General features: G+C 42.4%; 1 protein-coding gene and 1 pseudogene across 2 annotated transcripts in view; both read right to left on the bottom strand.

Annotated features, from left to right (window-relative positions):
• Positions 1-14,507, bottom strand: part of LOC140212140 (sorbitol dehydrogenase-like) — a 74,315-nt gene extending 59,808 nt beyond the window's left edge. Inside the window, exon 1 of one of the 2 annotated variants that reach the window (XM_072282748.1) lies at positions 14,283-14,507. In XM_072282748.1, the coding sequence (XP_072138849.1) occupies positions 14,283-14,486 (204 nt within the window). In that variant the 5' untranslated portion in view covers positions 14,487-14,507. Of the gene's footprint in view, positions 1-3,836; positions 4,032-14,282 lie in introns of those variants that run through there. The other variant, XM_072282749.1, reaches the window with a different exon arrangement.
• The window catches only part of LOC140211887 (sorbitol dehydrogenase-like), a 76,393-nt pseudogene that overhangs the window by 11,751 nt on the left and 39,707 nt on the right, over positions 1-24,935 (bottom strand).

Raw genomic sequence — 24,935 nt, 5'->3', positions numbered from 1 at the left:
AATGCTTTCAATACAGTTCTATTGCATCCTTCAACTAATTGGATTGTTGCCACCCATGTGCTTCCCCCTCCCCCCCAACCCAGGGTGGTAAACAACTACATTCATTGAAGGGCCTCCCCATCCAACCCAGCTCCCTTCCCTCTCCAATAGCTTAAGAACCCTATAGACCAGAAGACAAAGGAGCAGAAGTCAGCCATTTGGCCCATCGAGTCTGCTCCGCCATTTTATCATGAGCTGATCCATTCTCCCATTTAGTCCCACTCCCCTGCCTTCTCACCATAACCTTTGATGCCCTGGCTACTCAGATACCTATCAATCTCTGCCTTAAATACACCCAATGACTTGGCCTCCACTGCTGCCCGTGGCAACAACTTCCATAGATTCACCACCCTCTGACTAAAAAAATTTCTTCGCATTTCTGTTCTGAATGGGCGCCCTTCAATCCTTAAGTCATGCCCTCTCGTACTAGACTCTCCCATCATAGGAAACAACTTTGCCACATCCACTCTGTCCATGCCTTTCAACATTCGAAATGTTTCTATGAGGTCTCCCCTCATTCTTCTAAACTCCAAGGAATACAATCCAAGAGCGGACAAACGTTCCTCATATGTTAACCCTCTCATTCCCGGAGTCATTCTAGTGACTCTTCTCTGTACCCTCTCCAACGTCAGCACATCCTTTCTTAAATAAGGAGACCAAAACTGCCCACAGTAATCCAAGTGAGGTCTCACCAGCGCCTTATAGAGCCTCAAGATCACATCCCTGCTCCTATACTCTATTCCTCTAGAAATGAATGTCAACATTGCATTCGCCTTCTTCACTACCAACTCAACCTGGAGGTTAACCTTAAAGGTATCCTGTACGAGGACTCCCAAGTCCCGTTGCATCTCAGAACTTTGAATTTTTTCCCCATTTAAATAATAGTCTGCCCATTTATTTCTTCTGCCAAAGTGCATAACCATACACTTTCCAACACTGTATTTCATTTGCCACTTCTTTGCCCATTCTTCCAATCTATTCAAGTCTCTCTGCAGACTCTCCATTTCCTCAGCACTACCGGCCCCTCCATCTATCTTCGTATCGTCAGCAAACTTAGCCACAAAGCCATCTATTCCATAATCCAAATCGTTGATGTACAATGTAAATAGAAGCGGCCCCAACACTGATCCCTGTGGAAAACCACTGGAAACCGGCAGCCAATCAGAATGGGATCCCTTTATTCCCACTCTCTGTTTCCTGCCAATCAGCCAACGCTCTATCCACGTATGTAACTTTCCCGTAATTCCATGGACTCTTATCTTGTTAAGTAGCCTCATGTGTGGCACCTTGTCAAAGGCCTTCTGAAAATCCAAATATACAACATCCACTACATCTCCCTTGTCTAGCCTACTGGTAATTTCCTCAAAAAATTGCAATAGGTTTTTCAGGCAGGATTCTCCTTTAAGGAATCCATGCTGAGTTCTGCCTATCTTGTCATATGCCTCCAGGTACTCTGTAACCTCATCCTTGACAATCGACTCCAACAACTTCCCAACCACCGATGTCAAGCTAACAGGTCTATAATTTCCTTTTTGCTTCCTTGCCCCCTTCTTAAATAGCAGAGTGACATTTGCAATCTTCCAGTCCTCTGGAACCATGCCAGAATCTATCGACTTTTGAAAGATCATCGCTAATGCCATCGCAACCTCCACAGCTACTTCCTTCAGAACACGAGGGTGCATTCCATCCGGTCCGGAAGATTTATCTACCTTTAGACTATTCAGCTTCCTGAGTACTTTCTCTGTCGTAATTGTGACTGCGCACACTTCTCTTGTCTGCCACCCTTGAGTGTCCGGTATACTGCTGATGTCTTCCTCAGTGAAGACTGATGCAAAATACTTGTTCAATTCCTCCGCCATCTCCTTATCTCCCATTACAATTTCTCCAGTATCATTTTCTATCGGTCCTATATCTACTCTCACCTGTCTTTTGCTCTTTATATACTTGAAAAAGCTTTTAATATCGTCTTTGATATTATTTGCTAGCTTCCTTTCATAGTTAATCTTTTCCCTCTTAATGACCTTCTTAGTTTCCTTTTGTAAGGTTTTAAAAACTTCCCAAACCTCTGTCTTCCCACTAATTTTTGTTTCCTTGTATGCCCTCTCCTTTGCTTTAACTTTGGCTTTGACTTCCCTTGTCAACCACAGTTGCATCCTTTTTCCATTCGAAAATTTCTTCTTTTCTGGAATATACCTGCCTTGCACCTTCCTCACTTCTCGCATAAACTCCAGCTACTGCTGCTCTGCTGTCTTTCCCGCCAGTGTCCCTTTCCAGTCAACTTTGGCCAGTTCCTCTCTCATGCCACTGTAATTTCCTTTACTCCACTGAAATACCGACACATCAGATTTCGGCTTCTCTTTTTCAAATTTCACAGTGAACTCAATCATGTTATGATCACTGCCTCCTAAGGGTCCTTCCCCACCAAACCTGTTACATGAAAATGCACAGTAGTTGGGTCACCATAGAATGAGTCCCTCACCATCACATCATTACAATGCTACTTGAAAGGCTGTCTGTCTCTTCTAAAACACGACAAGATCTGCAGATGCTGGAAATCCAAAACAACACTAACAAAATGCTAGAGGAACTCAGCAGGCCAGGCAGTATCAATAGAAAGTCCTAATAATAGTCCATCAGGTCCTGGCAAATGGTCTCAGCCCTAAATGTCGACTGTTTACCCCTTTCTATAGATGCTGCCTGGCCTGCTGAGTTCCTCCAGCATTTTATGTGTGCTGGCCATCTCTTCTAATTGTTTTGGTGATAAGAGCTTTATTTTCTGAAATAAAGACAAACAGTTCTGCAACTTTGACCAGTAATTGGGAAAACACAACAGCACTTGAATCAAAAGGCACTCTGAGTCGGATTTGAATTCAATAAAAATTAGTACCGTATCATTTTGAAACCACGATAAACATTATTACAGTTTTCATTGTAAACTTCGTTTGAAATTGCTTTTAGGTCTTTAACAACTCCCTGGAATTCTGGCTAATATTTTGTACATAGATTATTAAAATTAAACATCCTGATGATTAAAATGCTTTATGGTCTGAAAATTGGACCCAGAAACAACGATTTCCAGCACGTTTCCTTAAACCTTATACCCGAATCTGGTATAAAATGATCGAAATTTCTGCATTTACACTGATTGTGACATTAGAGTTAACAGTGCCTATCAGAATCACAGCCTGATATGATGTGGGGTAAGTATATGTAGTCCGGAAACAAAGAGAATAAATTCCTTCAAGTCTGATTATTTTCCAGATTAATAGAATCATCTAATTAAGATAATGTTAAAACGGTCTCTCCACTCATTCGTATGGGGGGAGAACTTACTTTTTATTTTAGGTTTTAGGATCTGAATTTAAGAATGAATGGACAGCAGTCTGATAAAGTTTAAGGAACGAGCGGAATCAGGCAGCGCCAACCGCGCCAGCAGCTGTTGATTCTGACAGCGCCGTGTCGTTGTGACACACACAACCCTGTCATGGGGCGACAACAATAGGAAGGGGATACGACTACCCTCGCTGACGAGAAACTCCTTGCCAGCCATGGGGTGGGTGGAATTCAGGACGGACGCTGTCAACAGAAATCGGAGCAATACCGGTAATAATACTGGTTAAACACACAACTCTTGCAAACCAGTTCCATCTCTCATCCCACTAAACTTTTACACTAGTTAACCCTGAATGTGTTCTTTACGTGTTGACATCGAAAACCCGCTCTACAAGGAGGCACCTTCGCCAGTCTAACTTTGTATAAAGAAGATGTACGATATTAAAAAGAGATCGTCTCATTACCACTTTCAGTTCGCCACAGTTTAAGACCAAAGCCAAGTTCTCTTGCTCTTGTTGCTGCGCCATGATTGGTTTAAAGTTACTTTTCTTCCTACTTCTGACCTATGAACTTTGTACACTATGATCTTGGGTTGCAGGACAAATGGTTTTGACGTAAGCACGTGTTTCCCCTCCACAGGACTTTTCTTCTTCCCCTTTCTCCCGAGCTGATTGAGACGCCCACCCTTACCGCACCGGTGCAACTGTATACTGTAACTTACTCGCTAACCCGTGCAGAGGGGTTTAATAAAAACGGGTCATAGAAAGTACCCATGGCAACCTTTGCGACGTGAGGCAGCATCATTGGTTCCCATGGTTACGTCCGTTAAGGCGGTATATCCCGTCCTGCAGGATTGGTGGAGATTGGCCAGTTTTAGCAGGTTTTGTGTTAGCCAATTGGAAATTAACTTTGCTCAATATAGGACCCCCCCCCCCACACACACACACAGACCTCTAATTATCATGATCATTTGCGGCAAGTTACTTTTGACGAATGAGATCATAGTCCTTACAGAGAAATAATTCTGGGAAAAATAAAATTAATTTTCCATGGTACAGCCGCACGGGGCTAGAATTGTGTTTCTTGCCCTAGACACCGACTATGAATTTTCTTTGTATAATGTCCTCAGGAGAGATTGGGTTTTGGGATGGATCGATAACCAACAGTACAGATAAAAGGTGGCAAAATGGGCGGGAGTGAGCCTGGTACTACAGCAATGAACTGTATTCGGTAAATACCTTCTGATATAGGTTTGATAGGTTCAATGTAACGTCAGAGAAATGTAGGCTGCCTCATTATTATTTGAGAATGGGCCAATCAGTGTAGTATCATCAGCAAATTTAATTAGCAGATTGGAACTTTGGGTGGCAACACAGTCACGGGTATCATCGTCATGATCAGATGCCGTGCCCAGTTTGAGTTTTGACTGCCATGGCCCACACGCTCCTGTTTCGGGTCAAATGGATCAATTCATTGGTATTCATTTCCAGTTCTCTGGCTGCTGTCCCCATCATCATTTGTCTTTGTATTTCTCTTGCTTTCTTCCCTTCAATCTTTCACATAATTACCGTGCATTCTAACTCCTCTTTCCTAATCACATGTCCAATGAAGTCACGCTGCCTTTTCATGATCTCATACATTATTTCTCTTTTTGTGTTTGCTCTGTTCATGACATCCTCGTTAGGTATTCATTTCATCCATGATATTCTTTGCATCCTCCTCAAAAACCACATTTGTGCTGCTTCAATTCGTTTCCTCATGTTACTAGATATTGTCCAACATTCTGAGCCATATAACACAACTGGATAAACATAACATTTCAGTACTCTGAGGCAAGTTGTCATGCCTAGTTTAGTATTGGTCATTATACTCTTCATTCTCGTAAAGGTGTCTTTTGCCATCCCTATTCTTCTTTTGATGTCCATGTCGCACCTGCCATCTGATGTCACCCAGCTCCCTAAGTAGCAAAAGTTCTGTACTTGTTTTATGCCTTCCCCGTTTATTCTCAGCCTGCAGATAGGATTCTCCTTCTTTTTGGATATCACCATACATTCTGTCTTTTAGCAATTGATAGATAGACTCATTTTTGCACTTTCTTCAAAAATTATATCAATTAAGTTTTGTAGTTCTTCCTCCGTACTTGCAATTAACACAGTGTCATCTGCATATCTGAAATTATTGATGCCAACTTTGATTCCCAAGATGTCTGTTGTTTTTTTGTAATATTGTTTCACTGTACACATTAAATAAATCAGGGGAGAAAACACACCCTTGTCTAATGCCTCTCTTGATTTTCGTAAACTGACTCACTTCTCCATCTATTCTTACAGCGGCAGTTTGTTCCCAGTACAGATTTCTGATAAGGCGGAGGTCTTTCGAATCTAGATCTAGAGTTTCCTGTAATATTTCAAATAACTTACTGTGCTTCACTTTATCAAATGCTTTTGTGTAGTCGATAAAACAAACAAATCTTCTTGCACTTGAATAGCTCATTCTGAAAGTATCCTTAACGTCAATATTACGTTTCTTGTACCTTTGTCTTTCACAAAACCACATTGTTCTTTACCTCTTTCAGCTTCTATCTTACTTTTAGCTCTTGTCATCAAAATTCTTAGAAGTATCTTGGTGATATGACTCATTAAATTTATGGTCCTATATAATTCACATTTTATTGCTCCGGGTTTCTTAGGAAGAGTGATAAATACTGATTTTCTTCATCTCTTCTGGTATTATTCCAGCCTCATAAATGTCATTGATTAAATCAGTAAGTGTTTCAATTCCATAATCTTCAAGGGCGATAATTTGTTCTATTATTAATTCATCAGGACCTGCTGCCTTTCCTTTCTTCATCTTATTTATTGCATTATGAACTTTAGATTTTAAAATACTGAAGTTTCAATATCATAAAGCCTGGATTATCGGGCTTGAGATACATAATCACAAAGGCAGCTGGAAAACTTAAATCTGAGTAAATAAAAACGGTTGGAATGTAGAAAACCATTTAGCAGTTAGCATGCACACGGCGAGCTCCCTCAGACAGCAGAGTGACAACGACCAGAATATCTGTCTTAGTCATGAGCTAAACACTGGCTAAACATGAAGGCAAAGTCCCTTGCCCTTCCTCAAATTAGTACCCCACCTGAGAGGACTGCTGAGGCCTTTAAAACCTCATCTGAAAGGCAATCCTCCCAATAGTGCAGTCTTTCCTTGGGGGTTTATATGGAAACATGGTAGGGGAGGAGGGAGGAGAAGATGGTGGCACAACGCAGCGCGCGCGGCCGTTCCGAATGATATTGTACGTGTTAACTGGGGGGCCGTGCACAATCCAGATTTGATGGAGACAGCCGTGAGAAGCATGGAGGAACACCTGGAGAAGCTTCTGAAATGCCCGCTTCGCTGCGGCTGCTACTGTGCGATCGAGAATCTCTGGAGGGGAAGGCCCCAAATCCTCGGCTTTGCCTATTGTCTGTTGCCGGGGTTGGAGTCGAAGCGCTCGGTAGAGATGGTGCTCGGTGCTCGGTGTCGGAGAGCTGGTCGGAGGCTCGGAGCTTTCGGACGGACTCGAGTCAGACTGTGGTCGGATGCTTCCAGGATGCTGCTTCGGCAAGTTTGCAGAGCTGGACAAGATGATGGGACTTTCGAGAGACTTTGAGACTTTTTACCGTGCCATGGTCTGTTCTTTATCAAATCATGGTATTGCTTTGCACTGTTGTAACTATATGTTATAATTATGTGGTTTTTGTCAGTTTTTCAGTCGGTTTGTCATGTGTTTCTGTGATATCATTCTGGAGAAACATTGTATCATTTCTTAATGCATGCATTACTAAATGACAATAAGAGAGGACTGTGTGTTCTCATAATCTAATCTAATCCATGTAACCACCATAGGTGGTGGAAGAGACCATTCAGCCCATCAAGATTGTTCTGCCATTAAATACGATTATGACTGGTCATTTGCCTCAGTACCAAATCCTCGCACACTCCAGACCCTTTAATGCCTTGTGCATCTTAAAATGTATCAGTCTCCTTCTTAAAAATATTCCGCAACTTGACCTCAACAATTCTGTCTGGTGGCAGATTCCACACGCTCACCACCTCCACCTCACAAATATCTCCACATCTCAGCCTTAAACCTTTTCCCTATGAGAGTATGATCTAAGACTGAGACTGCAATCCCTCATTTCCTTGCTCCAGCCAGGAAAAAATAATTCACCTTCAGTGCAAGATGGCGCCAGTGACCAATGCAACGAACAGTAATGTCCTGCAGACAGTTCACAAAACTACTACTTCTCCTTCTTCTTTTAAATATACTTCTGCTACTAATCTGTGTGTCATTTACAATTTGATAATGTGATTTTGGGTCAACCAAGTGATCTGGCTCTTTTGTGAGGGAATTCGGTGTGGTTGAGATCGGAGTTTGTGGCGAAATTGTGGAGTGAGAACTCGCGATTGCCTCCATTACTCACTGATCTCGCTGCTTAAAGCATTGAGCAAGCTTGAAATCAACGAGGACAAGAATGGAAGGTGAGCAGGTGTTCAGCACTATCTGCTTGTGTTTGACTGGTCTTTCTCTTTCATTCTCTCTCTCTCTCTCTCTCTCTCTCCCTCTCTTTCCATTTCTCTCTCTTTCACTTGCTGCTGCCAGAGGAAGGTGCAGGAGCCCTGGGTCTTGGACAAGATCTGAATGGTGCGGTTTGTGGATTGGATTCATTTTTAGAGGTCTCTGCAGCTTATGTCATATTGCATTTCTGGTTTCTGGTTACAACTTCTTTTATTGCTATTTTGCATGATTTTTGATTGGGCACTTTGACTCAGACTGACTGCGGCCTGCAGTCAACAAACAATACAGTGCTACATTGAACTAAACTGAACTACACTGAACATTTCAAGGTCTTTGCAGTTTGATGTTTAATACACTGTGTGTTATTCGCTCCTTTTTTGCCATTTGCATGAATTGTTTTTTTTTGCCTGTTGGATGTTTGATATTTCCTTTGAATGGGTTCCATGGTGTTGCTGGGTCAGAATCTTCCAATTAGACCCCCTCATTCTCTGAAATGCTAACGAATACTAAGCTGGTTAGCTTGATGTCTCCCAACACAGCATGCCTGCCATCTCAAAAATTTGAAGTTCAAAGTAAATTTATTATCAAGGTACATATATGTCACCATATACAATTATGAGATTCATTTTCTTGTGGGCATTCTCAATAAATGCATAATAGAATAATTACTATAAAAGAAACAAAGAAAGACCACAACAGCTTGAGCATTCAACCAGTGTTCAAAAGACAACAAACTGCAAATACAAAAACAAAGCAATAAATATCGAGAACTTGAGACGAAGAGTTCTTGAAAGTGAATCCATAGGTTTTGGAAACAGTTCAGTACTGGGGTGAGTGAAGTTATCCCCTCTAGTTCAAGACCCTGATGGTTGAGGGGTAATAGCTGTACCTGAACCTGGTGGTGTGAGTTCTGAGGATTCTGTATCTTCTTCCTGATGACAGCAGCGAGAAGAAAGCAGGTCTTGGGTGTTGGGGGACTCTGATGATGGGTGTTGCTTTTCTGAGACAACGTTTCATGTAGATGTGCTCAATGGTGGGAAGGGCTTTACCCATGATGGACTGGGCCATATCCAGTACTTTTTGGAAGATTTTCCATTCAAGGGCATTGGTCTTTCAATACTAGGCAATGATGCAGCCAGTCAATATACTCTCCACTACATGTCTATAGAAGTTTATCAAAGTTTGAGATGTCATGTCAAATCTTAGCAAACTCCTGAGGAAGTAAAAGTGCTGCTGTGCTTTCTTGGTAACTTAGGTCCTCCAAAATAATAGCACTGAGGAGAATAAAAGTTGCTGACTTTCTCCAGTTCTGATGATGACTAGCTCAAGGACCTCCAGATTCCTTCTCTTGAGGTCAATAATCAGCTCTTTGGTCTTGCTGCCATTGAGTAAGATGTTGTTGCTATGGCACCACTTGGCCAGATTTTCAATCTCCCTCCTATATGCTGATTCATCACCATCTTTGATTTGGCTTGCAACAGTGGTGCCATCACCAAACTTGAATACGGCATCAGAGCTGTGCTTAACTACAACAGTTGTAAATGTAAAGCAAGTAGAGCAGGGGGCTAAGAACCCGGCCTTGTCATGCACCTTGTGGTGCTCCTTACAGACAACAGTGGAATTGAACCCATTTCATGTCTTTAACAAATTTTAACATCTTCCTTGTATTTTTAAGTTATGTTCAACCTGTTAAAGTTCTAATCTATTAAAGGTTTTGATCTTATTATGATTTTTTATAATAAGCACGCTCTGCCTTTGTTTTCCATTTGTGCTCTATATGTTAATTATTTTATGCATTTAGCATGCATTCTAACCCATAGTATTTTGCCATCATTTACTGTGACAGATTTTTTGTTTCTGTGGCCAATTGGTTACTTTTGTTACAGCTGAATTATCTTGCTTTATGATGTCACTTTGGCATTGTGATATTACTTAATGCAAAATATCCCAGGCTGGAAGTGAGCTTGGTAATTAATGACGGTTTTGTTGGCTCGACGCATGGCCTAGAGCTCTGGGACTGCTCCTACGGTCCCCATATGCATCTGTGGGGAGAAATGTGCTGAATGTCATAGCAGCAAGCATGATGGATCTGAATCATGAACATTCCACAGAAATGAGCGCATCATGGCACCAGATCAGATAAATTACCATACTTGGATTATTGTGTTCAGTTTCTGCTCATCTCGTATAAGGACGATGTGGAAGCTTTAGAGGGGGTGGCACAGAGATTTACTGATGCTGCTTGGATTACTGAGCATGCCTTAGGAGGAAAAGTTGAGTGAGCTAGAGATTTTCCCTTTGGACCAAAGGAGAACGAGAGGTGACTTGATAGAGGTGTATAAGATTATGGTAGATATTAACAGGGCGGTAATGCCTAATACCGAAGGACATACTTTTAGTGATTGGAGGAAAGTTCCACCAATCACTAAAGTTCCAACCACAAGTTCCTTGGGGTGCAGATCTCGGACAATCTTACCTGGTCCAGGAACACCACTGGGATTGTGAAACAGGCCCAGCAGAGAATGCACTTTCTGAGGAAGCTTAAACAAGCATCACTCCCCACTAACATCTTAACTACATTCTACAGAGGCGTGGTTGAGAGTGTGCTGACCTTTTGCATCACAACCTGGTACTCTAGCTGCAGTGCTGTTGACAAAAATGCCTTGCAGAGGGTGGTCAGGGGAGCAGAGAAGGTTATTGGGGTCTCCCTACCTTCTGTCCAAGACCTCTTTCAGAGTCGATGCCTCCAGAAGACACGGTACATCATTAAAGACCCCTCACACCGTCTCCATGAACTGTTTGTTCTTCTGCCATCAGGCAAACGTTACAGGAGCATCAAAACTATAACCACAAGGCTACTAAACAGCTTCCTCCCACAGGCAGTCAGACTGCTAAATAGCTGCTCTACCTGACTCTGCTTTGGACACTTTTAACCTGCACTGGACACTTATAACTTGATTTTAACTGACATGTGGCTGTTGTGTTTTACTATTTATTGTTATGTTTATTATTTAGTGTTGCGTTTGTTATGTTATGATTGCACTGCTCCTGAGAAACGCTGTCTCATTCTGCCCTGCAGACCTGATGTACCGTTAGAATGACAATAAAGTTTTTTGAATCTTTATTGTTGCTCTTGAAAGTGCAAAGAGGATATCAGAGGTAGGTATTTTACACAGAGAGTGGTTAAGAGTATAGAGGTGGTGGTAGAAGCTGATACAAAAGGGATATTTGAGAGTCTCCTAGACAGGCACATGAAAAATGGAGGGCTATGTGGGAGGGACTGGTTAGATTGATCCTGAAGTAGGTTAGGACGCCATGGTAGCATAGCGACTAACATGACACTGTTACAACTCATGATGTCAGAGTTCAGAGTTCAATTCCGAGATCATCTGTAAGGAGTTTGTACATCCTCCCCGTGAATGTGTGGGCTTCCTCCAACAGTCCAAAGGCGTACCGATTAGTAGGTTAATTGGTCATTATAAATTGGCCCGTGAAGTTCGGGTCAAATTGATGGGGTTGCCAGCAACATGGCACAAAGGGCCAAAAGGGTTTATTTCACACTCTATCTCTAAATTAAAGGTCGACACAACAGCATGGGACAAAGGGCCTGTACTGTTCTATGCTCTAATACTAACTTCTTTTCTTGAACTTCAATGATTCAGCATTTACTGGGAGAAAAATTTAACTGCATTGCCATTAAAAGTAATCGTCCATTAGTAATGGGTTTGTTTCTGGTAGCTTTTGTTTGATGATGGTACTATCGACAGTGCTTGAGTTCAGTGAAACTTATAGAGACGGGATGGCAATTTCTGAAAATGTTTAGTTAAACTAACTTCTGCACAGGCTTGTTCGTTTGAGATACAATAGCATGTTTCTGTGTGTGTGTGTGCGTGTGTGTGTGTGTGTGTGTGTGTGTGTGTGTGTAGAAAGACAGCAAGGAAAAGGAAAAACAACACATTAGGAAAGTGTGAAGCATGAAATAGTGTTAGGGTGGGCAGTAGTGGGGCCGGGGTCCCTGGGCTGGAGGCCCTGATGGGCCCCTGCTGACATCGTAAAATGCTGCTGTACCAAACAAAAAAAGGCAAGAACAAGAGCAAAGGTTGCACTGGTCTAAGTATCAAAGCTGTGGACCAAGACATTGGTTTAGTACGATATGTAGGCTGTAAACTTACAGGCCTTAAGAGGGAGGACAGAAAGTAATGCAGATCCTTAGTTTGAAGGACAGCATCTAAAGCACTCAAAAATTGACCCAGGCTTAGTTGGCTTAGTAAAGTTATGAGGGAGATGAAGTATGATGTACCCAATCTTAAATCTTTATTTAGCTATTGCTGCACATACCATAGGCCTTATTTCTCAAACAATGCCAAAGCATTTTTATCTAGGTATTTTTCTCAAACGTGTTCTGAGAAAGTAAAATGGAAATGAGAAACAAAAAGGCCAAGAGAGATGGCACTATGGCAAACCAGGAAACTTGACAATACTCCAACAATCTTTTTGAAAAATGAGAACTAGCACATACTATTGCTGTGCTGTGTGGCTTGCAGAGTAAAGACTACTTTTTACTTACTAGGTTTGTAAACAGTCAACTATTAGCCTATTGCCACAAAAACAGGAACAGCACTGACCCTAGATATTTACAAAGTCAGATGCTTGTTTTTCAAAATTAAAGCCTAGTTCTTCTGGATTTCTTCACAGCAAAGTCCTTGATCAGATCACTAAAATCCAGTTTCCAAACAAGATCACTTTCAAGTGACATCAAAGTAAGATGATTCAGCCTGTCCTGTTCCATTGTGGATCTGAGCCTATCGTCACTAGCTTGAGTTTGGAGAAAGATCGCTCGCCACTTGCATTTGTGACAGGTCCACAAAGTCTAACTCCAGGTCCGCTGAATATCTGCTTTGGAGATCGGATTTTCTTTTGTGCAGATCTTGTACAGAGAGAGAAGGGATATTGTTTAGGATGCCAAATGTGTTGTTAAGGTCATTATATGATGCAAATCTGCAATCAATTCCTGCAAGTAAACTATCCATCACGACCAAAAAAACAGTAGCTGAGAATTTTTCTCTGGCTGACAAGCCAACATCAGGTGTTGTGGATTCACCCAGAAATGCTTTACGTTTTCTTTGCCGTTGGGTGTCTTCTTTGTACAGTTGTTAGACTGTTGGAGACATAGTTTTAGCTTGGGTCTCAGAAGTATCAAACTGATCACACAAGCTTGCTATGTTTCCTCGTAGTGATCTCACCAAATCCACAGCATTACACAGGTCTAGGTTTACAGCTTGCAATGCAACACTTGCACTTTCAAAGCGCTGAAGAATGGCATGCCACATTTGCTCAGAAAAGCTATCTCAAGCTTGTCCATTTTTTTGCATAGTGACCTTGCTTCATTTCCAGTTGCCACATTCTGATTAATGTCATCTGCAATGCTCTTTAACAAATCTTGAATATTGGCAAAATTTCCGCACAATGCCTGTGTGGCTTCTGCATGTGCAGCCCATCTAGCATTAGAGAGAGACCTCAGAGTTTCAATGTGCGTTCGCATTAGGCTGAAGTACTGCGGTCACCACCTTCCACCTAGAAGTTGACTTGGAGCAGAAGTTGAACACATTCTGCACAAAGCTGAAAAATCAGCTGTTTCAACACAACAGTTGACACTGTTGATTCCAATGAGATTCAATGTGTATGCTGCACATGGAACCCACTCAGCAAGTGGATTGATTTCCTTGATGTGGGATTATAAGTCTTTGTATGCACCAGACATATTTGCAGCATTGTCATAGCACTGCCCCCTGCAGTTACTTATGTCAATATTCATCTCTCCTAAAACTGAGCGCAGACTCACATAAAGCCTCCCCTGTGTGGCTCTCAATGGGTAGAAATCCTAAGAATCGCTCCTGAATGTTTCCATCAGTTGACACATAATGTAAAATGAGTGTGAGTTGATCTACGTGTGCAACACCTATGCTTGAATCGATGCTAATAGAAAAGTATTCGGCCATTTTGACTTCACTGACAATCTCTGACAGTCCCCTCTCAACCAAAAACTTCACAACCGCCACCACTCTTCTCAATAGGTCGGTCCAGTAGACACACTCTGACTCGAACTGTTTTTGCAGTTCTGTGTCTATTCTTTCGCTGTCAGATGCTCGTGTAACGTAGGTCAGTATCGTTTTCCTGTGGTGTTTGCTATTTTCATGCTCTCCTATGCGCTCAGTAGCACGTTTCTAGTCACTAAAGGCAGTTTCGAAGATGGACTGACAGGTACCATCACTGAAGATACGGCATGCAAAACAAAACACACAGCCAGTGGAAGGGGAATATAACAGCCATTGCCTTGATATGTACTCACCATTTGTGTATGAAGTGAATTTGGAGGAAAAACGTCTCTGCTGTTCGTATACTCGTTCCGAAACTTTGATATCCACATACTTATTCTGGCAGGACTCCGGCCCTTTCTTAGCCCAGTATGCTCGGACTGAATCATTTGACGTTTCCTTTCCCCAGTGAGCAGGATCAGTGCTGTAAGGATCCTCAGTAGCGGTAACGTTAACATTAATAGAGGCCCAACTTGGTTGTTCGGAGGCCTCTGTGGTCAGGAATCCCAAAGTCATGCTCTCTGCCTCTTCAATGTTAGCTGCTGACTGTGGCAAGGACGGTGGTCCTGTGCTAACGCTGGTGCTAGCGCTAGCTGTTGAACAAGTCTCCATTTGTCCACCGGTCTCAGACTGTGAAAAGAGTGATGGTACTGCTGCATCATCGAGAACAGGTTTAAAAAATTCTGTCAATTTCAATGTCTTTGTTAATGTTTCTTCCTCACGGCCCTCTTTTTCTTGTTTCTTTTTTCTGTGCTCCACTCTCGTTATTATTACTTTTCAATGTTTCGAACTAATTGATTTGTACCAATATAGGGTAGGGAGTCTTTATATGCGATTTAGTTTAATGTATTGACATATTTTTTCCCGTATTCTGTATTCTTATACATAAATCAATAAAAATATTGGAAAATAAAATTCTGTCAATTTCAAAGTCTTTTTTAAAGCTTCTTTCTCACGGTCCTCTTTTTCTTGTTTCTTTTTTCTTTTCTGTGCTCCACTCTCATATTTTTTTTGTCTGCCATGATGATAGCTACCTATTTTGGGCCCCTCTGCAGCTCTGGCCTCTGGGCTGCAGCCCAGCCTAGCCTGCCTACAGACCAGCCCTGAGGATGGGGGAGAAAGGGTTTTGTTGGGGAGAGAAGGGTAAGGAAGTGAGGAGGCTGGGGGAGAGAGAAAAATAAGGATGTGAGGAGGGTGGAAGATAGAGTTGGGGAGAGAAGGGAATGGAAGAGAGAGCTTGGTGCAAAAGAGGGAGCAGCAAGAGAGAGGTGTGGAAAAAGGGACTGGGATAGAGGGTGCTGAGAGAGAGGTGGAAAGGAGGGAGGAGTGAAGAAAAGGGGCAGAAAGAGAGGGGCGGGTAAGAGAATAAGATAGTGTGCCTTTGTTAATGCTACAGACTTCCTCATATTGCAAAATGCTATTGGCAGCAAAATTGTAAGATTGTACCCTACAATCACCTCTACCTAATACCAACACTTAAATGGACTGGATTCCATGAACAGCTGGTTTGCATGTGACATTAGCTGCTGATAGTCAGTAGTCATGATGCCTGCATTCTACATTACTGTAATGCACAGGTTATGTTTGATTCATGGTAGCCAAACAAAGGTTGAGCAATGAGGACTACCATGCAGGCAATGAAAGCCACTATGCCATGGTATGTTTGATAGTCTACTGCTATGCTGAAACAATAATCCAACACCCTCAACTGCTTTGGAAGCCCTGCAGTATGTGCCAGCATCTCTACTTCCTTAGGAGTTTGCAGAGATTTGGAATAACATCTAAATTTTTGATAAACTTCTTTAGGTGGTTAGCGGAGAGTATATTTACTGGCTGCATTACCACCTGATATGGAATCACCTTCTCTGACATTAAGTGTACCTTTGAACAGAAAATCCTACAAAACGTAATGGATTTGGCCTAGTCCATCACGAGTAAATCCCTTCCAAACATTGAGCATGTCTACAGGAAGGACTCACAGGAAAGCATCGTCCATCATCAGGGACCCACACCACCCAGGTCATGCTTTCTTCTCACTGTTATCATCAGGAATAAGACACAGGAGCCTCAGGACTCGCACCACCTGGTTCAGGAAGTTATTACCCCTCGACTATCAGGCTCTTGAACCAAAGGGAATAACTTCGCTCAACTTCTCTAGCCCCATCATTGAAATGTTCCTTCAACCAACGGACTCCCTTTCAAGTACTCTTCATTTCACGTTCTCAATATCTTATTTATTTATTATTATTATTATTATTATTTCTTCTTTTCATATTTGCACAGTTTGCTGTCTTCTGCACTCTGTTTGAATGCCCTAGTTGGGCGGTCTCTCATTGATTCTATTATGATTATTATTCTATAGATTTGTTGAGTATGCCCACAAGGGAATGAATCTCAGGTTTATATATGATGACATATATGCATTTTGATAACAAAATTTACTTTGAAATTTGAACTTAAGGAGAGTTATCAACACAAGTGCTGGCAAAATTTAAAGACAGACTTTAGCAGCTTACAATCAGCTGAAGAGGGGGAACATGGCTCAGAGGAAAGGCTCATTTCTGTTTGGGTTGCCCAGATCATGAGTGACCAAATCGTAAACACCTTTCAACTATAGTCCTGAGACAACTTCTCATCTTTCTCCACCCCTATTTGTATAACCTACCACAATGAGTGCATTAGCCAAGAACCTGCAATTTTGCCATCATGGCCTAATTAAGGAGGAATTCGGGTGATGGCTGGATAATGTTATAAATCACCAGGGAACTAGAGAGGTGTGTTTTTTACAGTGTGAGGTATCACAGGGTTGGCCATACTAGTACCAGATGTGTCATGGAAATTGTCTGATGGGGAGAGTTCTTGGAAGTGACAAACAGAACATGAGCCTCAGCCATAAACAGGAAGATCAATTGGGATTAAATGAGTTGGCCCGCTTCTCATTACTATCATCAGGGAGGAGGTACAGCAGCCTGAATAGGTTATTGCTAGTAAGTTGTGGGTATGCTATGTTGGCATTTGAATCATGGTGATACATACGGGCTGTCCTCAGCACAATCCTCCGATTATGTTGTTCATTGACACAAATAACACATTACTCTGTATCAAGCAACACACATAAAAGTTGCTGGTGAACGCAGCAGGCCAGGCAGCATCTCTAGGAAGAGGTACAGTCAACGTTTTGGGCCGAGACCCGAAACGTCGACTGTACCTCTTCCTAGAGATGCTGTCTGTAGCCTGCTGCGTTCACCAGCAACTTTTATGTGTGTTGCTTGAAATTCCAGCATCTGCAGATTTCCTCGTGTTTACATTACTCTGTATGTTTTGATGATTCGGTGTACACGTAACAGATAAAGCTAATCTTTAATTTTTCACCTTTATCTTTGAACTAGCGCCCCCTCCATGGACCCTGTCTACACTCCTTGCTGCCTGAGTAAAAGGGCCAGCGTAATCAACAATCTCACCGACCCCGGACACAATCTACCTGCACTGCACTTTTTCAGTAGCTTTTATACTTTATTCTGCATGGTTATTGTTTTACTTTAATGCACTAGGGTTGTATATGCGTAAAAAGGAAAAGCCAAAATTCCTCCCTGCAGCTTGTTTGGCTCATCAGGCAGTAACCTTGCTATTTCTTTAGCGTTTGTGTGTGTTGCAAAGCCAAGTTGCTAGCTCAATGCTCAATCCAGTACAGACGGAAAGTGTGCAAGGAGCTGGCTAGATTCGAACCCGGGACCTCTTGTTCCGACGTCCGGGTGCAGACTGGCAGAGACGTACTTTGATAATAAGTGTACTTTGAATCTTTAATAAACCAATAAGAATACAAAACCTATTGGGTTTCCTGGAAAATGCAGGGCACCACTGTAGAGTTTCATATAGTATCAACAATATTTGGTCGTCATGGCTATCCCTCGAGGTCGAGGATGATGGTCTTCGTTCTGTTCATCTACTTATGGGCTCTCAAGTGACTTATGAGTCCAATCTTGTCTTTGAAAGTTCTTCCGCATTCAGGACAGGTAGTTCCAGATGGCAGATCGGGCTTTGGTTGTTGCTGCCTCTCTTTCCACTTTCTTCTCTTTTCTTCTAATTCTGCACATCTGTTGGCTTCGAAAGTTGCTGTTCCTTCTCGGATGGTGGCTTCCCGGAGTTTCCTGTCCTTGGCAATGGTTTCCCAACTGTTGATGTCGATGCTACATTTCTTCATGTTGGCTTTTAAGACGTCTTTGAATCTCTTCTGTTGTCCGCTTCTTTTATGTTTGCCTTCTTTAAGGTAGGAGTAGAAGATTTGTTTCAGCAGATGTTCGTCTTTCATCCGAACATGACCGCTCCATCTTAGTTGGTTCTTGATGACGTAGGCTTCAATGCTTGTTGTTTTTGCTTCATTTAGCACACTGACGTTGGTTCTTCTATCTTTCCAGCTGATTTTTAAGCTGTTTCGAAGACGGCGTTGATGGAACTTTCCAAGTGCCCTCAGATGTCATCAGTATGTTGTCCAGGTTTCTGAAGCATACAGGAGTGTTGAGATTACCACTGCTTTGTACACTAACACTTTGGTGTCTGTTCGGATGTCACGATCATGAAAGATTCTTGTTCGGAGATGTCCAAAAGCTGTTCCAGTGCATTTAAGATGATGTTGGATCTCATAATTAAGGTAGACATTGGAGAAGAGGTGACTTCCAGGATATGGAAAGTGGTCCACATTTTCCAGGGTTGTTTCACCAAGTTGAATTGATGGTTCTATCCGATTTGTCTCAGTTGGTGACGGTTGATAGATGATCTGAGTCTTCTTGGAATTGACGGTAAGTCCAAGTTTCATGCATGCACGGTTAAAAGCAGTCAGAATCTGTTGTAGGTGGTTTTCTGAAAGAGCTGCAATACTGTTGCGTATTGGAACTCGATGAAAGAACTCATAGATGTCTTCGTTTTGGATTTGAGACAGGCAAGATTGAAAAGTCTGCCGTCTGTTCTGTAGACAATTTCGATTCCTGGGGGTAGGTTGTCCTTGATAATGTGGATGATTGTCGCAATGAAGATGGTGAACAAAGTTGGGGCAATCACACCTCCCTGTTTTACTCCTGATCTAACTCGAAAAGACTCACAGTCACCGTTGCTGACCATGACTGTGGCAAGCATGCCATCGTGGAGGAGCCTCAGGATTCAAATGTACTTTTCAGGGCACCCATAGGTGGATAGGACATCCCATAGGAATTCCCTTGATACCGAGTCAAAGGCTTTGGTGAGGTCGATGAATGCCATGTACAAAGATTGAAGTTGTTCACGACATTTTTCTTGTAGTTGTCACATTGTGAAGATCATGTTGATTGCTCCGCGTGATGGTCTAAAACCGGCTTGTGTCTCCAGAAGGATCTTCTCAGCTAAAGGCTTGAGCTGGTTGTTCATGATGCGGGTGAGGATCTTTCCTGCTGTTGCTAGCAGGGAAATTCCACGATAGTTTCCGCATTTGGATCGATCGCCTTTCCTTTTGTAGATGGTAATGATTGCTGAGTCTCTAAAGTCTGCTGGTACGTCTTCATTTATCCAGATCTTGATGAGAAGTTGATGCAGTTGATAATGAAGCGGGTTACCTCCAATTTTGCAGACCACGGCTGGTATTCCATCGAGTCTAGCGGCCTTTTGTTTTTCAAGGTTTTGATGGCTTCCTTGACTTCTTCGTTATGGTATTTGGCTTAAGGAGTCGTCAACGGGCTGTTTTGGAATGTTGTTAATCACATTCCTGTCAAATGAGACAGTTTGACTTAGAAGATGACAAATCCACAGAGTAATTGGTAGTACAATGAACTCTGCAGTGGTGCACTGCATTTTCCAGGGATCCCAATAGGTTTTGTATTATAGGTTTTATATGTTAAAAAAAAATACAAAACCTATTGGGTTCCCTGGAAAGTGCAGTGCACTGCTGCAGAGTTTATTGTACTATCAAATATTGTTGACACTATATGTAAGAAGTACAATATAAAATTGTAAAAGTTAATTGCAGTTTAAACATTCATTGTCTGTGTCACATTAACAACCATTCTTATATGCATGCAGTTTCTGATGTCACCCAGACACTTCATTCAGTGACTCGTTTGATACATAGTGATCTGTTTCTGTTGTGACAAGAATACACATAGATTAAGATGTAGCTGGCCTGGGCTGGCACCAGTGAAATCAGCAGTTGGTCTGCCACCTGTCTTCAGGAGAGAGAGAGATAAGGAAAACAATGAAGCAGCATTTGGAGATGTTAATGAAGGGGAAGGAGAGCTGTCAAGATCGGCTCCCCCTTTGAACCCTGAACTGTTTGAAGTGATGGACAGGCGATACCCCAGCAGGGGGATAAAAAGGGACAGGTTCGCTAAGGCAGGACACACACAGGACACCCGAGGTAACGACCCTGGAAGCGGTGCATCTCTCACAAGTCAGTGGGAAGTACCGGGCCATAGATGCACAGGGTGGAAAGGCACGATCGGCGGGAACCTGGTGTGCGTCCACCCTTGCCTGGGTGCCAGGTTCACCGCAGGGAAACAATCGTATCTGGAAACGGAGGGGTCACGGTCGGTGACCTCAGATGACATCACAAAGGACTCGCCCGAAAGCTGACTGCGAAGGTCTGTGTGGAAGCCTTGAATATTCATTCATTTAGCTCTCTCTGTCCTTCCCCCCCCCACTGTCTGCGAACTGAACTGAACTAAATTGAACTGAACTTTGCGTCACTTTGAAACTGGTCATTTACCCCTAGACAACGATAGAGCTTGATTGATCCTGTTATCTGAATTCTGTGTACATGTATGTTTATCATTGCTGAACTGTTGCATTCATTATCCTTTTGATTAGAGTACTGTGTTGCTTGTTTCTTTAATAAAACTTTCTTAGTTCTAGTAATCCAGACTCCAACTGAGTGATCCATTTCTGCTGGTTTGGCAACCCAGTTACGGGGTACGTAACACCACCAAAAGGCAATACCTATATTCGAAGATCACCACATCTGGGCCATTCATCTTCTCACAGCTACCAGCATGCAGGAGGCGTAGAAGCCTGAAGCGCAACAGCACCAGGTTCAAGAACAGCTACTTCCCTTCAACCATTCAGCTCCTGAACCAAACTGCACAACCTAAGTCACTAGTTTAGCAACACTATGACCACTTTGCTCTACAATGGACTTGCTATTTTAATTGAGTATTCTTTTTTGTGAAAATTGAATATGATTTATGTTTTTTTTTCTTGTGAGTGTTGTGAATCTGATGTCCTGTGTCTGTGATGCTGCTGCAGGTTTTGCATTGCATTGTACTTGTGTATGTGACAGACATTGACCTAGTAAAACACTAGCTTTAATGCATGCATTTCTAAATGACAATAAACGAGGACTGAGTGTCCTCATAATCTAATCTTTATTTGTCACATAGTCACATGTACATTGAAACATACTGTGCAGTGAAATGTGTTGTTTCTCAAATCAAATCAGTGAGGATTGTGCTGTGCAACCCCCATGTGCTGCCGTACTTCTGGTATCAACATAGCATGCCTACAGCCTGTACGTTTTTGGACTGTGGGAGGAAGCGGGAGCACCAAAAGGAAAACCATGCAGTCATGGGGAGAACATCCAAACTCCTTACAGGCTGTGGTGGGAATTGAACCCCAGTCTTACCACCGGTGCTGTAATGTGATGCATTAACCACCACACTACTGCACTGCCCCACATTATGTGATTCCTCATCCAAAATATCAGCATTTAGGATGAGGAATAGGCCCTTCTAGCCCTTCAAGCCACACCACCCAGCAACCTTCGATTTAACCTTAGCCTAATCACTGGACAATTTACAGCAACTTGTTCTCCGAGTCTGTGGTGGCCAGTGCGATCATGTTTGCTGTTGGGTGCTGGGGCAGCAGGCTGAGGGTAGCAGACACCAACAGAATCAACAAACTCATTCGTAAGGCCAATGATGTTGTGGAGATGGAACTGGACTCTCTGACGGTGGTGTCTGAAAAGAGGATGCTGTCCAAGTTGCATGCCATCTTAGACAATGTCTCCCATCCACTACATAATGTACTGGGTGGGCACAGGAGTACATTCAGCCAGAGACTCATTCCACCGAGATGCAGACAGAGCGTCATAGGAAATCATTCCTGCCTGTGACCATCAAACTTTACAACTCCTCCCTTGGAGGGTCAGACACCCTGAGCCAATAGGCTGGTCCTGGACTTATTTCCTGGCATAATTTACATATTACTATTTAACTATTTATGGTTTTATTACTATTTATTATTTATGGTGTAACTGTAACGAAAACCAATTTCCCCCGGGATCAATAAAGTATGACTATGACTATGACTATGACCAGTTAACCTACTAACTGACTGTAGGAGAAAACCGGAGCACCTGGAGAAGACCCACGTGTTCCACAGGGAGGATGTACACACTCCTTATAGATGATGTCAGAATTGAACTCTGATCTTCGACACTCCGAGCTGTGGTAGCATTGTGCTAACTGCTATACTACTGTGGCACCCAATGTCACAGATCCTTGGAATTGCAGGAACAGCATGCAGCAGCAGTGGTGAGGCAGATATGGAAGCAAAGATCAAGGCTTGAAGGGGGTAAGTGCAGGACACAGTTTGTTGAGGAAGAAGTTGAAGTGCGGTGACCCAACTGGAACAGATCCACTTGTAGAGACATTGCGTTTCAGCTCCAGCAATATGCGTTGAATCCTCAAACCTGCTATTGCTTATGTGGTGTTCTCCCTGTGACCACATTGGTTTCTTCACGGGTTGACTCTACAATCCATGTTTCTAATATTTATCTACCTATCTACCTATCGATCTACCTATCTATTTATTTATTTATTACAATTTTTTTTGTTGTTGTTGTATTTGCATAGTTTTTCTTCTTTTGCACACTGGTTGTTTGTCCATCTGTGTATGGTTTTTCACTAATTACATTGTATTTCTTAGTATCTACTGTGAATACCCATAGGTAAATGACTCGGGGTAGTATGTGGTGACATATAGGTACTTGGGTAACAAATTTACTTTGAACTTTCTTTGTTCCACTTTCCTTTCACATTCCATAGAAGTGTCTGCTGCTAGGTTGATTGGCCGATATGAATTACCACGAGTGTGCAGGTGAGTCTGGGAATGTAGAGGGTGTAAAATGGGATTAGTATAAATGGCTGGTTGGCATGAACTCAGTGGGCCAAAGGACCTGTTTCCATGCTTTATGACCCTGTATGCAACCGAAATACAGAGAAACAGTAGATGCTGGAAATCTGGAGCAACACACAGCTGGATGAAGTCTGTGGGTCAGGCAACATCTATGGAAGGCAATGGACATTTCAAGTCAAGAACCTTCAACAGAAGAATGATATTCAATATATAAGTTTGCTGATGACACCACAATTGTAGGCCGTATCTCAGATAATGATGAGTTTGAGTACAGAGAGGAAATTAAGAACCTGGTGGCATGGTGCGAAGACAATAACCTATCCCTCAATGTCAGCAAGACGAAGGAATTGGTTGTTGACTTCAGAAGGAGCAGCGGACTGCACGACCCCATTTACATCGGTGGTGCACAGGTGGAACAGGTCAAAAGCTTTAAGTTCCTCGGGGTCAATATCACAAATGACCTGACTTGGCCCAACCAAGCAGAGTCCACTGCCAAGAAGGCCCACCAGCGTCTTTACTTCCTGAGAAAGCTAAAGGAATTTGGCCTGTCCCCTAGAAAGCATTCTTCTATGGTACATCACAACCTGGTATGGAAGTTGTCCTGTCCAAGACCGGAAGAAGCTGCAGAAGATCGTGAACACATCCAGCACATCACACAAACCAACCTTCCGTCATTGGACTCCTTTACACCGCACGCTGTTGGAGCAGTGCTGCCAGGATATTCAAGGACACGACCCACCCAGCCAACACACTTTTCGTCCCTCTTCCCTCCGGGAGAAGGCTCAGGAGCTTGAAGACTCATACAGCCAGATTTGGGAACAGCTCTTTCCAACTGTGATAAGACTGCTGAACGGATCCTGACCCGGATCTGGGCCGTACCCTCCAAATATCCAGACCTGCCTCTCGGTTTTTTTGTACTACCTTACTTTCCCTTTTCTATTTTCTATTTATGATTTATAATTTAAATTTTTAATATTTACTATCGATTTGTACTCCAGGGAGCACGAAGCGCAGAATCAAATATCACTGTGATGATTGTATGCTCTAGTATCACTTGTTTGGCGACAATAAAGTATAAAGTATACACTCAGTGGACACTTTATTAGGTACACCTGCACCCCTGCTTGTTAATGCAAATATCTAATCAACCAGTCATGTGGCAGCAACTCAATACATAAAAGTTCAAAGTAGATTTATTATCAAAGTGCATATATGTCACGATATACAACCCTGAGATTCACTTTCTTGTGGGCATTCACAGTAAGTTCAAAGAAAGACAATAGAATCAATGAAACAACACACATAAAAAGACAAACAACCAATGTGTAAAAAATAACAAGCTGTGCAGACACAAAAGAAAAATAACAATACAGGTTGAGTACCCCTTATCCAAAATGTCTGGGGCCGGAGGAGTTCTGAATTTTGGATTTTTTGGGATTTTGGAATATATAATAAGATAACTTGGGATTGCCATAATTTCCGAATGAACTTATATGCTACTGGTAAGCAGTCTTTGTCTTACGTAAACTTGTTCATCGCACATATATACTGATGTATACTGACGTAGCCATTCAGCACGTTTGTTTTATGCAATGTTTTTCTATTTTCCATAACTTTTATTCATTACAGAAGTGAGGTCACTTTTTTAGAACTGTCTGTGATGCACACATCACCTAGGAATCTTCCCAATGCCCTGTGGAGTTTTACATTTGTGACGTCATGCCAGCACTCCAAAAAATTTTGGATTCTGGGGG

This window comes from Mobula birostris, chromosome 18, assembly GCF_030028105.1.
Source record: "Mobula birostris isolate sMobBir1 chromosome 18, sMobBir1.hap1, whole genome shotgun sequence".
In the NCBI taxonomy this organism is placed as follows: domain Eukaryota; kingdom Metazoa; phylum Chordata; class Chondrichthyes; order Myliobatiformes; family Myliobatidae; genus Mobula; species Mobula birostris.
The sequence above is the reverse complement of the archived record's forward strand: the minus strand, read 5'-3'. Positions and strand labels throughout refer to the sequence as shown.